The 16,685-nt window shown below is 38.5% G+C and overlaps 1 protein-coding gene across 2 annotated transcripts in view; it reads left to right on the forward strand.

Annotated features, from left to right (window-relative positions):
* Positions 1-16,685, forward strand: part of LOC132815734 (tensin-3-like) — a 449,058-nt gene that overhangs the window by 304,128 nt on the left and 128,245 nt on the right. For both annotated transcript variants that reach the window (XM_060824846.1, XM_060824847.1), the window contains 2 exons: positions 6,960-7,010; positions 12,644-12,766. In XM_060824846.1, coding sequence (XP_060680829.1) covers positions 6,960-7,010; positions 12,644-12,766 — 174 coding nt within the window. The remainder of the gene's footprint in view (positions 1-6,959; positions 7,011-12,643; positions 12,767-16,685) is intronic.

Consider the following 16,685-nt stretch of genomic DNA (forward strand, 5'->3'; position numbering starts at 1 on the left):
TGTGTCGAGTAACTCCCACAAACAGCAGTTTTACGTTGGCCAAACAGTATGTTTGGAGCTCTAGATAATGAATATAGGCATGGTACTGGGTGAACTCCTCAACTCTCCTTTGTAAGAATTCCATGGGATCTTTTCTGGCCATGTGAGAAGAAAGATGGGGCTCTAGTTTAGTGTCATCTGAAAGACAGCACCTCCAAATACATAGCAGCTTGGAATGTTGTCTTACATTTTGAGTTCAGGTCTCTGGTATCAGACTTGAACCAGAATTTCTAGTTCAGAGATGAGAGTTACTAACTTAGTCGCAATTGACATTGGAACAAAAGACCTGTCAGCAATGCTTTAAAGTCAGCACATCTGGACATAACAAAGACTATAGATGAAAGTTTCAGGAGAGTTTTAAAAATTCTCACATGGATGTGAGCACTGCAGGCTGGGCCACCATTTATTGCGCATCCTTTAGTTGCTAGTGAAGAGGTTTTGGTGAGCTGCTGCCTTGAATCACTGCAATCTTTTAGTGTAGGTATACCCACAATGCCATTTGGAAAGGAGTTCCAGAATCTTGACCCAATGGCACTGACGGAATGATGATGTATTTCCAAGTCAGTTAGTAGGTATACTGAAAGAGAGAATATTGATGTGTGTAGTTGGCATTGTAAATAGGAATTGGTTTATTCTCCTCAAACTAGATACTCGTGACAGAATTTTGTCTTCCCTGGAGATAGCAAGGAGGGGAATTATTGATGTGTTGGCCCTTCTTGCCATCTCACTGTTTAGATTTTGGACAAGAAGATCCATTGGTGGATTTGGTGAGCTGCCAGGCCCTTAAGTGGTCAACAAGCAACTCCTTTCAGGGGCTTGAAAGTATATTCCTGATTATACAACTTCCCAGTAGGTGAGAAAGGTGGCTGCTTTCCCAGCTGGGTAAACAGGACAATCTGACTGCCATGTTTGGGTTTTTTTAATTCACTCTGAGTGTGGGTGTCACTGGTTAGGCAAGCATTTACTACCCAGATGGTAGTTAAGAGCCAACCACATTGCTGTGGGTCTGGAGTGACATGTAGGCCAGACCAGGTAAGGATGGCAGATTTCCTTTCCTAAATGTCATTAGTGAACCAGATGGATTTTTCCGACAAGTTGGCATTAGTTTCATGGTCATCATTAAACTCTTAATTACGGATTTTTCATTGAATCCAAATCTGTCATGGTAGGATTTGAGCTCATGTCTTGGTCATTTCTGGGATTTCTGGATGAATAGTCTTGTGACAATGCGACTCGCCCATTGCCTCCGCAATTAGCTCCAATTGGTGCCTCCAATTGTCTTGATCTGAAGTAATCAAAAGAATAGACTAGATTAGATTCCATATAGTGTGGAAACAGGCCCTTCGGCCCAACAAGAGGATGGGGCAAAGGCTTGGCCTCTAAAGGCTACCCCTCTGCCCTTGCTCCTGACATCCCCAATCCATTAATACTCACCCCAATGAAAAGCAAAACAAACACTTAACTTCTCACCATTGGATCCCCTGGGAAGTAGAACACAGCTAATGGTCTGTGAAGCTCAGAATCTGTTGGTCTTTGAAGACTGCATTAGGCCAACAAGCTTGGCAGTCAGCTCAGAACAAATGGATTGGAGTGTGTGAGGTTGGATTTCCTTGAGCTATGGAAGTGACAAGTTAGACAACACTTAACACACTCAGCCCCCAAGCACAGTGATTACAGAAAAAAAATTGATGAATAGATTCTGTTTTCCCTTTCTTCTTCTGGAGAAGTGCATGATCTCTGAATATTTTCCCAGTGGCTGCGACCAAGATTTGTTATGTATGGAATCATGAACCAAATTTGCCATCTTATCAGTTCTTTGTGCAACACTATTTGTCAAGAAATTTCTTTGACTCTTAATAATTTCCATGTGAATTGAATACAATATAATATTCTAAATAATTATGAATTATGAAACCAGTAATAATGATTAGAAAAATCTATTCATTTACCTTAGGCAGAGTAATTATGAAAGAAGTTCTAAAAAGCAGAAACGAAAAGTTAATAAAAAGTTTCTCAGGCAAAGCAGAATCTATTTCTCTAGACTACATAGAAGTGCTGACCTGAATAACATTAATTTACAGTCTAACAGAAAGTGCTGGAGAAACTCAGAAGATCTGGTAGCATCTGTGAGGAGAGAAACGCAGTTAACGTTTGAGTCAGAGATGCTGTCAGAGCTACTGTGTTTCTCCAGCACTCTGATTTCCTCTCAGGTGTCCAACATCTGTCATCATTTGCTTTTGTTTCAGTATACATTCTGATACTCGTTCAAAGCATCAATCATGTTGTAACATCCCAAGTCAGGATTTGGACGCTCAGGATATTGAGAAAAAAACCTATTGTTAAAAACAAATATGAAATTTTGATCCTGATGCTCAACATAGTTTGCATCATGCCAGGGAGGTGGGGTTTAGTTTCAGGGTGAGAATTTTAAATTCTTAAATAGCTGCAAAATTCAGATCATCCTTCTAAGCTGAACTGAAGACATGTGATGAAACAGTCCCATGGGCCAGAACAGAAATGTTTAGTATGTTTGCTGCACTTAACTAGTGGTTCAGTTTGGACAGTTGTAGAAATGAAAATAGTAAGGTCATTTGATTTTGAACTGGGAGGTTTAGAATCATGAAGGCCTAAATGGTTTAAAGGCCTTTTCTAGTCCTTCTCTAATGCTGTTTTGAAAGTTAGTCTGATGCATGTTTTATACATATATCGTTTTCAACTATGATGTTGCTGGATTTACTCGTGTTGTTACACAAGTTGAATTCCACCTCCAAACTAATCGTGTTTTATCATTTAAAACTCTTAACATAAAACATGCAAGAGATACTATCCTGTCCCTTCAAAATCACCTTGCGAATAATTATCAACTGACATGCCAAAGTCTTGTATTCACTTCCCTATTGCTCTAAAGTATTACAAGTCAATTAACATTCCATCCAGTGGTGATCTCAACAAAGCTCACTCAATTAGGCTGGAAACAAATATCAGTAGTTCCTCCAACCATAGTCCACACTACAATAAGCTAGAAGAATAAAACAGTCTTTTCTCATCCTGATATTTCCTTGTATAAACTGTAATTGCTTTTACAAAAATCATATTTGAGAACATGGTATTTGCATACATGATGACCTAAAAGGCCTCGCTATGGGCTGTTACAGTTCTGAATTTGCATGGTGTAGATATTGGCACTAAATAGAGTTTTTTTTTGAGAATGCACAGTTGCCTGGAATTGTACAGAAAACCTTTCTTTTGGAAAAGCTATTTCTGGATACAGATGTTGTCATATTAATGACCAGTAACTTGTCAGGATTTGATTCACATGATTGGTTTATTTATTTGACACGGTAAAACACTTTAAGTTATGAAACAGTCATTACAACAACCCAACTGATTTCTGTGTTTGCTGCTTGCAGACTGATAGCAGACTAGTAGCCAGGTATAATTGCAACATTGTATACACAGAGCACATGAAGTTTTTAAATATGAACTCTTGTAAAGGTAGGATGCACATACAACAGCTACCATTTCTAATTTCACCTATTATCTATTGTTCGCATTTCTATTTTCTGTTAAAATAGTTGTTTCTAACTATTCAGCCATGAAAGAACAACGGTAATTTTATTTTGTCTTCAACCAGTATTCACATACAAGCACTGTGCAACAGAATTGCTAGAGAGCCAATCAATTCTTTCTTCTCTCCTGAGCCAAGGGGCACTTATTAAATACTTGCCCTTACTGAGAACAACTATTTCTGCACAGATTAGGAATTGAACTTGAGATGTTCTTGTCAGTATAATCAGCGGCACTTCAGATGAGCTCAGAAAAGGGGTTGACTTTTGTGTATAACATGATTCACCCTATTTGGCTGACATGATGTTGCAGCAATTCTCTTCATCGCACATGTTGATTCTGTAACTGACCGTCGTACAGGTTTTTAAAAAAAATCTATCTGTTTGGAATATGCACATTCAGATTTAAAGTTTGCAATTTCAGTTGAAGTCCTTGTCGTCTCTACATTGCCCATGGCTGTTCACTTTGAAAATACTCAGTGGTTGGTTATTTCCATTGAATATTTTACACCTGTATTAATATTATGATGTGTTATAGTAAGCTTGTATTTTCTAGTTAATGTACAAGTTAGTTTTGCCTTGTGCACAGACACTTAAACTATAGTATGTTGCAGCTTCATTATTGTGTTTATATTTTACACACACACATCATTGTGCATAAACAAAAATATTTGTTTCAAATTGCAGTGTGTACCTACTGCATCAGGATAATTTACAACATTGCAGCTACAATACGAAGTTCATAGTTAAAATGGATGCTTTTAGCAGAGCAACTCATTTACTTGCCTTTTAAAAATTTTGAAGTGATTAACCCAACTTGCACAGTTTTGTCATGAAAGTCCTGTATGGCTTATTTGTTTTATAATTGGCTTCCTGTTTAGAGTCATAGAGATTACAGCATGGAAACAGACCTTCCGGTCCTACCTGTTAACGCCAACCAGATATCCCAACTCAATCTAGTCCCGCCTGCCAGCACCCATCCCATATCCCTCCAAACCCTTCCTATTCATATACTCATCCAAATGCCTCTTAAATGTTGCAATTGTACCAGCCTCCTCCACATCCTCTGGCAGCTCATTCCATACACGTATCACCCTCTACGTGAAAAAGTTGTCCCTTAGGTCTCTTTTATATGTTTCCCCTCTCACCCTAAACCTATGCCGTCTAGTTCTGGACACCCCGATCCCAGGGAAAAGACTTAGTCTCTTTATCCTATCCAAACCCCTCATAATTTTGTAAACCTCTATAAGGTCACCCCTCAGCTTCCGACACTCCGGGGAAAACAGCCCCAGCGAAAGGGCACGAATAGAATGCAGCTGTCAAGGTTTGCTCACTTCAGCAACAACCTAAATTAAAGTACACTGTGTTTGACATAAAATATCTATTTTACTGGAATGTTCAAACTCTCAAATTCAAAGAAATTGGCAATTGAGTAATTAAAATCCCTGAAAAATAATGATGCTTCCAGTCAGCTGTAATAAAAGTAACAGCTTCAGTAAACACAAATCACTATTTTATATTTGAGTTGGCATGTGTGACATTTGTTGCATTGGAGACTCCAGTATCTGTGGTGCCTGGTACACCTTTAGGTGATGATTTGAGATCGTTTCCATTTCCAAGTTGCTCTGCTCTGTGACCCATATGGTCAACTACCATATTGACCAATGGTACACTTAGACTTTAGTTTTCAAAATAAAATTATATTTTGTAGCCAGCACATCATCCAGCCTGGCCATAATGTGATTCAAATGATACAGTAATGAGCAGATAAGAGTAAACTTGGGATCTGATATCCTGAGGACTGGATGAGCAGTGAAAGACAATGGAAGCTAAATAGATTCTCCGTTATGATGCTTGGGAAAGGATGAGTTCAAGTAAGAGACTGAACTGTGGATCTTCATTTCAGTGCTCTGAGAATGTGAAGTAACAGAAGGAGAATGTTTGGGTTTAAAAGAAACTGGAAAACTACTTGAGATGAGCAGTATCTACTATGATGTCTCTACAGTCAAAGCAAATTAATTGCACTGGGGTGAGAAAGAGATTGCTATTGAGATTGGGAAGGGACTGTCTTCTTGTGATGAGTTCTAAGTTGCCATTTGAAAACCTGCTCTGTAATAAGTGACCTCCAAACCAACAAAATGTGTGTATTTATGTGCTTTGGCCTGCCAACTCATTTGAAAGAGCTCACATTTTATGGAATACTATTTGAAGTGTCTAGAAGTCGGACACTAAGAAACTCAGAGAACAAAGGGACCTTCGGGTGTTTGTCCTCAGATTCTTGCATGCGGCAGGACAGGTTAATAGAATATTAACAAGGCATATGGGACACTTGCCTTAATGTTAGCCATGGCATAAATTATTAGAGCTAGAAGGTTATGTTGAAGCTGTACAGGAATTTGGTTAAGCCATTGTTGGAGTAATATGTGAAGTTCTGGTCATCCCATTATAGGGAGGGGGTGAATGCATTGGAATGGGTGCAGAGGAGATTCATCAGGATGTTGCCTGGTGTGGAGTGTTGCAGCTGCGGATAGAGCGTGGATAAGCACAAGTTGTTTTCTGTGGAGCAGTGAAGATTGAGAGGAGACCATTGAGGTGAATAACATTATAAGGGGCATGGATAAAGTGGATAGAAAGCAACTGTTCAACTTAGTTGAAGGGTTAATAACAAGGGGGCATATTTTAAGGTAATAGGGAGGAGGTTTTGGGGTATTTGAGGAAAAACATTTTTAGAGTGTGGTGGGAATCTAGAATACATTGCCTGTGAAGATAGTTGAGACAGGAAAACTCACAACCTTTAAAAGGCATGTGGATGAGCATTTGAAATGTCACAACACTCACAGCTATGAGCAAGTGCTGGCAACTGAGATTTGGGCAAATTTAGAGTAGTTTAGTTGGTGTAGGCTTGATGGGCCGAAAGGCCTTGTCTGAGCTATATGATTCAAAGTATAATTAGTCAAAAAATTTGGAGAATTGTAAAATAATAATAGATAACTCTCCACAGTGTGTTTTTATAGAATGTCTATGGTAAATATCGTACAGAAAATAATGTATTAAACCAGAATTCTTACGGTTATGAATAATCTTTAAGTTAATAGCAGTTTCCATTGAGTTAGAATTGTCTGGCATAAATGGTAATAATAATAATTGTCTGGCAAAAAGTAATGTTTTGATGAATAAACCAGTGCATAGATGGTTTAGAAATAAGAAATATTTTGAGTTGTCTATCAAATTACCACATTATATTCAATGGTCTTTTCAATTGAACCATTGGCCACTTTTAAGCTTTACAAATGCTAATAAAATATTATCACTTTGCTAAATTTATTGACCAATTTAGTCCTTTGTTTTCTGCAGGTATTCAACCTTTCTGAAAGGAGATATGACCTCGTCAAGCTTAACTCCAAGGTACAGCATTGTTTTATTTTTCTATAGTATGGTTTTGTGTGTGTCTAATCTCTGTTCAAAAGATCCCAAACCTTAATTTCAATACTGTATCATATCACATGACTGACATGCTGTAACTTTGTAATGCTATTTATCAATGTATAGACTCATTTCTGTTTTTGGGTTTTATGCATTTAATTAACTTAAACCTGCATTCTATCTGTTTTACATTTTCTCATTATTGGACCATTGTCAAACAGGTCATATCACTCAAGATATACAGTATGGCTCTGAAAGCCATTTGGCTCATCCGGTTCATGCTGATGTTTATGCTGCATTTGAGATTCCACACCATTTCTCATGAATCCATGACAATTTATTCACCACCATTTCATTTGCTTGTTTACATTTACACTTTTGACAAGCTGAAAAGCAGTCTTAAATGGTCTTTGAAAAAAAAGTAAGATTATGAAGTTAAATGTACAGAATGTTAATTCTCCATTGTAATATGCAAGAAGATATCATTATGAAATAAGCAACTTTTCCCCAGCATCAAATGTTTAGTGTGAGCAGCCTAATTAATTGGAATATGTTTTTGTATAGTAATCTTGTTTTGTTGAGCAGCAGTGCTGACTTAGTTTTACCTATGTCTAATGATTTACTATGGAAGCTTTTTTGGGCTTTTTTTATCTGCCTTGTTTGAAAAATAGGAAAATCAATGCTCCAGTTTTATTTCTGGACAGAACTACATTCGGAATTAATAGTGCCTGAGAAGTGCACGCCACTAAGTGGTGCATCAGGTCACCTGGCACTGACCGAGGGACTGGAAATGGCAATGGCAATGGCAATCCCAGCATTATTGACCTACAAAGCCCTCCTCATTAACATCTAGGGGCTTGTGGCAAAATTAGGAGAGATATTCCAGAAACCAGTCAAGCAACCACTTGGCGTTATCTGTAATGTGTGCTTTGGTTAGTAATTCTACGTCAAATACACTGGCCAAGCCCTGTGTGACTGGCAAGAAGACCCACCAGAAATTATGGCCCAGTGCTACACAATTGAGAGGGAGTTGACCTGGGAGTCTTCAAAATTCACTATGGACCTCAAGATGCATAATAAAAGAAGGTCAAAGATGACAAGGAAACCACCTGCTGAGTACCAGCAACCCCCTCGTTCAGCTCGAGTTAGTACTCCTCTTGGGCGAAACATTGAAGATGGCCAGGACACACAATCTATGGGCATCTTCAATGTTCATCACCCAGATTTAGCTTGGTAATGCTGCTACTGACTGAGCGAGTCGAGCCCTAAAGGACATAGCTGCAAGCCCGGGCCTGTGGTACCTTATGAGAGAATTAACAAGAGGGAAAAAAGAAACCTACTGAAATTATCATCGCCAATTTACCTGTCACAGAAGTATCTTTCCCTTGACAGGTCTTTGTAGGAGTGATCACCTGACACCAAGGGAACGAAGATCTGACCTAACACTGAGGATACTTTCCATTGGGTTTTGTAGCATGGCCAGCTTGCATAACGGGGTTGCTTTCAAACAGAGCTAGCAAATCAAAACTGGGCATTCACGTGATGCACTGGGCCATCAGCCCCAAAACAATTCTACTTTAATACAATCCACAACCTCATGGCCTGGCATATTCCCCACTCTACCCTGACCATCAAATTGGATAATCAACCTTGGTTAAATTAAAAGTGCAGGAGGGTGTTCCATGAACTGCAGCAAGAATATCAAATAACAAGAGATGCCAGTGTCAACCTGATGAAGGTATACCACAAGACTGCTTGAATGCCTGACAGTGGCAGCATTTCATGATAGAAAGAGCTAAACAATCCTGCAAACGACGGGTCAGTTCTAAGCTCTGCAGTCTTGGTCATCCAGTCATGAGTGGTGATGGATAATTCAACAAATATCCCCATCCTAATATCAGTGTGAAAGAAGAGGCTGAAGTATTTGTACTCATTTTCAAGCAAAAGTGCCAAGTGAAAGAACCATCCTGCCACCTCTTGAACTCCCTGGCATCACAGTTGCAGTCTTGAGTTAATTCAGTCCACATGATATCAAGAAACAGCTGAAGGCACTGGTTCCTGCAAAGACTGTGACATAGTCTGAAAACTTGTCCCCCAGAAATTACCACTGCCCCCGGACAACCTGTTCTGGTTTAGCTAAAATATTGGCAATGTGGCAAATTTCCCAGGTATGACATGGCCACAAAATGAGGAATAAAGTCACCCTTACCAATTACTGTCAAATTTACTTGTAGTCAACCAAATGATTGAAGGTGATGTTGAAGTGCTCGCAAGCAGTAGTTACTCAGCAATAACCTGCCCACTGACACTTAGTTTGGGTTCTGCCAGGGCCATTCAGCTCCTGACATCATTACAGCCTCAATCATGGATGAAAGAGCTAAATTCCAGAAGGGAAGTGAAAATTGATGTCAAGGTTGCTTTTGACTGAGTGAGGCATCAAGAAGTCCTTGTAAAACTGGTGTCAGTGGAAATTAGGGAGAAAGCTTTCATGCTTGTTGGAATCATATCTGGCACAAAGGAAGATGGTTATCTTTTTTGGAGATCAGTCATCTCAGCTACAGAACATCTCTGCAGGAGTTCCTCAGGGTATTGTCCTAGGCTGAGCTATCTTAATTTGCTTCTTAACAACCTTCGTCCATCGTAAGGTCAGAAGTGGGGATGTTTGCTGATGATTGCACAATGTTCAGCACCAATCAGATAGAGTCATAGAGCTGTACAGCAAGGAAACAGACTCTTTGGTCCAATTCATCCGTGCCAACCAAATATCATAAATAAATCTAGTTTCTTTTGCCAGCATTTAAGCAATTGTGTTAATGTTATTCAGGCTTGGGTTGACAGGTGATATTCTCATCACACAAATGCCAGGAATGATGATCACCAACAATCTTTCAATCTCCTCATGGTGGCATTGCCATCACTAAACATCTTGAGGATTACCATTGACCAGAAACTGAACCGGACTTGCCATATAAATACAATGGCAATAAATGCAGATCAGAGGCTATGAATACTGCATTAGCTCCTCAGTGACTATCCATAATCAACAAGACACAAGGTAGAAGAGAGGTGGAATCCTGTCCAACTGGCTTGATGAGTGCACCTTAATAACACTTAAGTTTAGCACCATTAAGGGCAAAACAGCTGCTTGATTGGCATTACATCCCCCACCTTCAGTATTCTCTCCCTTTACGAAACATGGGCACTGGCAGCAGTGTGTACCTTCTACAAGTCACAAAGCAGTAATATACCAAGGCTTCTCAGGCAGCACCTTGCAAACCCACAATCTCAACCACCTAGAGCATTAGATAGATGGGAATAGTGCTATCTGCAACTTCCCCTCCATGGCATCATCCTGATTTAGGACTACTTTGTCATTCCTTTATTGTCACTGAGTCAAAATCTTGGACATTCTGTCATAGTAGTAGTGTGAGCGTCCCTACGCCACATGGATTTCAATGCTTCAAGAAAGCATTGAAAGGGGACTTGGGGATGGGAAATAAATACTGGCCTAACTAATGATGTTCACATCCTGTAGATGAAGAAAATTTAAAAATGGCATGTCTGAGGACTTTGGGGCATATACCCTGTCATGATGCTGGATGAAAGCTAGCTCAAGCTGCCCCTATAAAATTGGTCACTATTCACCCCATCACTATTGTTTGTTGTCACCTATGTTCATACATGAGCTGGTATTGTCATTGATTTTGACATATAAATTACTTTGCAGCTTTCAAACCTGTTGCAGAGCTCTATGTTTATTTTACACTTCATGATGCAGATCTCTATTATTGTATTACTTGTCACTGCCCTCAAATCTTTTGCAATTTGTCTATTTTGGAAGCAGACCAAGGAACCAGCCCAAACATCTCTTTGCTTGTTGAAGCCAAAGTTCTTTATGACAACATGTATGTTTCCACAGTTTCCTCAATTGTTTTCACAATAGTGCCACTTTCCACCCATTCCCTAAAAAACAAACTTCAGCTCTACCTGAGAAGCTGCAACAAATGGAATCACTGAAGAAGCTGTCTTCAAATTAAGCCAACAAACGAAATCACATTTTCCCATCCCCAAACATTAATTTTAAAAAGTTACAATTGATCAGCAGGATTCTAGATTAAAAATTATCCCCTGGGCGGCTTTTCCTTTATGGGATGTGGATCATGCAATATAATTATGTCACAGAAGATTTCTGAACCCTGAAGGTATTGGCATAGCAGTGTATGCCTCATGCTGCACATTAATTAGTCCTGGATGGCGTGATTAAGAACTTTTGATCCCTCTTTTAATGATATTTTACATAAAAAATGACTTGCCATTTATGCCTATGGTATTATTTTAATCACTTCTTTGGCCCTTTGATCTCCACATTTTCATTTTCATTTTGGCAGTTCTTCATATACATCATTAAATAACATCCACTGAAGAATGTGTTTCTGCTGGAGTAATTGAATGGGTTGCAATTGATGGGGAAATGGAACTGTGTATGGTTTACGCTATTTCACCCTTTCCAATCTCTCATTGGTGAAATAAGAGGAGAGAAATTGAACATTCTCATTTGTAAGAATGCCTCTCATATTCTCATAGGAATGTTAGAAATTTAGGAACAAGAGGCCTGGGAATCCCAGAGGAGCCATACATTTTACTGTTCAGCTTCTCATTTGTACATTCTTACATGTCACTCAGTTCCTTTGTTTCTTCAGATACATATGTGATATATACTGTTTTCTTTCATGACCATTTGCAGTTGCATCAACCATATGGCTATTATCCCTAATGTTAACACTCTACGTTTTGCCAACTTTCTGTTTTGAAAATATTTCATAATTTTTGATCCTTTTAACCCTGTGGTTTTTCTAGGTCAGTTTTATTCATTTGCTATAAGTTACCATGAGTTTGGATGTAAGTTTGCTTGCTGAGCTTTTAAGGTTTTATATTCTGTTTTCCTTTAACAGTCCATCAACCTTAACCTATTATCGTTGTTTTAATAGTTCCCTTGTTGCACTGACTTTTACTCTTTTCTATCTAAGAATTTCAGAAATTTCCGTTTTGTTCAACTGGTGATCAAATTGGTTAAAACCACATGTTTTAGGAATTCCTATTAGTTTCATTGGGAATGCATGCTTTTTTAAAATCCATTTTAGATGGACAAGGGTTCACTGGGTCTGCCTATACAAATGTGGTTAAACATTGATTTTCTTTCAAAAGTGGTTCTTTAGAACAGCAGCTGTTTTGTTGGAAGTAATGGTTGTAGTTGCCAAATGGTTGAAAGAAACAAGCGCTTTTATCTTTGTCATTCATTGCATCACATTTGGAGAAAGTTGAATACTCATATATTCCAAATCACATAAATTGCAGACATGGCAGTTATATGGTTGCCTGAAAATATTCAAAGTTTTAAATGTTCTGCAAACATTGTTTGTAACATTGTTAGTTCCTCTGTGATGACCAATTTTATGATGAATTTGATGGATAAGCATCTTTAATTTTCCTAATTTTGAGATTCAACTCTGAAAAATGAAGTTTTACTTTAAAACAAGACACACTGTCTTTAAAAAGTAATTTACCAGATGTCTTTTGTTAACTCTTGAGAAACTAACATTTGCTTCATGTTTCAGGTGATGGATGTAGGTTGGCCTGACCTTCATGCGCCACCACTAGATAAAATGTGTACCATATGCAAATCTATGGAGACATGGATAAACAGTGACCCACTTCATGTAGTGGTTATCCATTGCAGGGTAAGCATATTCCACACTGCTACTGCACTCTTATGCCTAACTCTTTCATGTTAATACATAATCATTTACTTTACGAACATCGTCTTTTGTCTTATAATGTTTGATCAGATCAGATCAAAGTTCTTGAATACCTGAAGACCCTTCACTGGACTTGAAAAGGATATTTTCTATCATGCTACAAAATAACTTGCCTTTTTTTGAATGGGCGATATGATTCAAAGATTATAAGCATGACTGTTTTGAAAACAGGAGAAAGCCTCTCAATCGTGCAGTTGCATTTGTTGTCTGAGGGATGCTAATTCTGTGAAGTAGAATTTGATTTTGGACTGATTGTAGTTGCTGTTGTATTTTTCTGAGCTGAACGAGAGAATGGTTTGATACAGGGTAATGTTTTCTTTGCACTATTTTACTGATATTGCCTCAATGACAAGCTCAGAAAAGTACTTCCATTCTCATAATCATTATTGTGACTACTTTGAGCAATATTATAGACTTAGCCCCAGTAGGTGGCAGATTGTGAATAGGATTATGCTGGGAACCTGTAGCTACAAAAATTGATTTGAGGTAACACAATCTTATTTCCCATTGGATCTTTACAGATTCCACAGGGAAAAGCAGCATAATTCTTCTTGCTGCTCTCAAAGCAAGGTCTCCAAGATGCAAGGAGTAGCACATAATGTATTGCCTAGTCCTGGTACAAGATCCCTCAGTGTAGTGAATAAAAGCAATTTGTGGTTTACTAAACTGGGTTTGATCCTTAGTCTGTGATGATATAGTTGATTTCAGGTTTTAGGCGAATAGAGTGCGAGTTGGATGGGTTGGATGCAGAGACGGCATAAGTGATTTTTGTATTATCAGGCAAAGTGCAAGGAATGTTGCCTGAGTTCTTCTCCCTGGTTGGCATGCTGCAAAGCATACCTGTATGGGGAATGGATCAGGATGGCTTGAAGACTTTAGTAATTGAATGTCAAGGTTTATGATTAATGACCTTTTGGTAAAGTATTGCTTGGCTGCTAACAATTGTGCAACCTTATCCAAACACAAATCACAAGTTAGTGAAGGAAGAAAAAAACTTTCTAAAATCAGTTGCGTTTATCTTTTTTGGCTCTTTTCTAACAAATGTAGTTAGGGATTATATATATCCAGGATATAAAGGATTGTGATCAAAAGCTTTTGAAAATCAGTCACTTTACTGGATGTGAAACTCAAGACATTTTAACTAGTGAAACTCATGACAAAATCTTTTGGACCATTTGCATTTTGCTTTTGGTTTTGCTCTCATTTTTCTTTGTCAGTTCTACCATATTTTGAGGAAAAGTAAGATTTTTTTTAAAGCACTGATTAGGTCTATGGTTATACTCCATTCAAGGTCCCAGTTTTGGACTCTAGTGCCAGAGGAGTCACTTACGACAAGTGACAAGCTTATGACAAGCTATACCTGACCATATCTGTCAGATTAGGGCGAAGAGGTGAATGATTCATTTGCTCATCAGTTAGTTTCTGCATTGGTTTTGCATTTCATAAACTGATAAACAATACCGCAAAAGTGCAAGTTCAACATCAGTGTATTTTGTTTTATGTTGAAATAATAGGTTTAAGTTGGAGTGGCGGGGGGGAAGAATTAAATGGGACCTAAGGGCCAGTTTTCTCATGTAGAGGGTGGTGCGTGAATGGAATGAACTGCCAGATGAAGTGGTGGAAGCTGATACAGTTACAACATTTTAAAAGGAATCTGGATGAAGTGATAGGGCCAAATGCGACTAGATTAATTTAGGATATCTGATCGGCCAAATTGGACCAAAGGGTCTGTTTTCATGCTGTATAACCCTATGACTCTATAGAGTATTGGTCATTTTAAAATCTGAACTACAGTGAGTGTTATTCTACTTGTCGCACTTTTTCCAAAAGGAAAATGAGCAGAATATTTTTGGTAGATTCCATGATCCCTTCATTTCTAAAACAGTTCCATACTGAGTGGTAACATTATTTGACTCATTACTGAGAGAAGACTCATGAATCTTAAAGCAACACTTTCTCAAGTTCTTTGTTTATACTCCTTTTCCCTTCTCTGTAAAGTGGTTTATGCTTTTGCACGCATTAAATTAGTAATCTTCATTTGTATCCATTGATGAATGTTTCAATGAAATGGACATCCCTGTCAAGCTTTACAGTCTGCACACAGACAGCGCTTTCCAATTGGCATCTGAGTGTTGGTCATTCATGAGGACCTACAGCTAATTTCCCTCCTCCTTTCCACCATCTAAATTTCACCTTTCCAAAAATGTATTGTAGCAATCAATCCAGTTGGGTTCAATGAACTGGGAACAGGCTAGCAACAGTTCGTATAATTTCATGGAACATTGTGGACTGCCTTTATGCAACAGAGCATTGAAACGAATTTCTTGAGCAAATCCCTTCCTGTGTGTCTTGTATGGGAGAACCATCTGGCAGTGGCAATTTTTTAATCATTGAATCCTCAAGTACAGTAATTATGTCAGGAAAACCTAATAACTGAGTAGGGCATGCATGCCCTTAAGCCTGTTCCACCATTTTAATGGATGACACATACTTTTGCTCCATTCTGTCTCTATAACTTTGCCTAATAAAAATCAGTCAATCTCAAGTTTTCAAATAAATAACTGTTGCCTATAGGACTCATGACTGTTCACTTTGCAGATATGTGGGTGTGCTACAATTTTTTCCAAAAAAACATTGGCTCTTTAGAAACCTTTTATTTCTACAGAAAGTGCTTTGGAAATGTCATTGTATAATCTAAGGTTTTTGATAATACAACTGCAGAATAGAATGTGGGTTACAGTAATGTAGTCACGGCACTTGGCTGAGAAAACTTGGCAATGCATTGTTCTTGTGCAGGTTTTGAAATTAAACCAATATTCGGCAGAGTAGAATGACCTGTTAAATAAAGGTCAAGATGCTCTTCTACATGAGCTTAACTGTACGCACCTAAATTAAGTTTAATTATGAGATATCAAATTCAAAATCTTCAAACTTGTTTATATGTCTATATATGTCTTTGTTTTGATTATTACAAAGCATGTGTTTCCTTCACTTTTCTGCGTTATTCATGTGACAAGTTAGATCAATTTTCTTGGAAGAGAATATTGGAGGAATAAACTTTCTCTTTGTAGTTGTGCAAGGTCTAGGTGGATTACGCATTCATCACTTAGTGGCATCAAAATGCTAGAAGTACTTAACTGATGGAGCAGCATCTGTTTAGAGAAGGATAAAGTTAATGTTTCAAGTCTGTGACTTGCCACCAGAATGGAAAATACTAGAAAAATAACAGTTTGAAGCAATTATGGAGACAGGAAAGATGGAAGGGGAGAAAGGAACAAAAGGGAATGTCTGAAATAGGGTAGTGAGCAGTGGTAATCGAATGACAAAAGAATATTTGTGTAAGGCAGGAGGGAATGGTCGTGGGACAAGGAAAGAACCAAATGATAGCTGTCAAGGAGATGTAAATGGTAACAGCAAAGTGTTTGTTTTATGTCGAAGGAAGAAGTGAACAAAGGATAGGATCTGAAATTGTTGAATTTGGTGTTGAGTTCTGAAGGTTGTAAAATGCTTAAATGAGGGGTGAAATGCAGTTTTCATGTTTGTCTTGAGCTTAGAACAATATATGAGATTGAGCCATAAAGAGACCAGAATAAGACAGACATTTGAACTGTCCTACCTGTCCATCTGCCTTCCCTCCTATCCGCTCCACAGTCCCCTTCGACCTATTACTATCACTATCACACCCTACCTGCATCTACCCATCGCCGTCCCAATCACCTTGAGCTCAGCCTTCTACCTATCTCTCAGCGCCCTCCGCCACATTCCTGATGAAGGGCTTATGCTTGAAACGTTGACTCTCCTGCTCCTCGGATGCTGCCTGAACTGCTGTGCTTTTCCAGCA

This window comes from Hemiscyllium ocellatum, chromosome 5, assembly GCF_020745735.1.
Source record: "Hemiscyllium ocellatum isolate sHemOce1 chromosome 5, sHemOce1.pat.X.cur, whole genome shotgun sequence".
NCBI classification, from domain to species: domain Eukaryota; kingdom Metazoa; phylum Chordata; class Chondrichthyes; order Orectolobiformes; family Hemiscylliidae; genus Hemiscyllium; species Hemiscyllium ocellatum.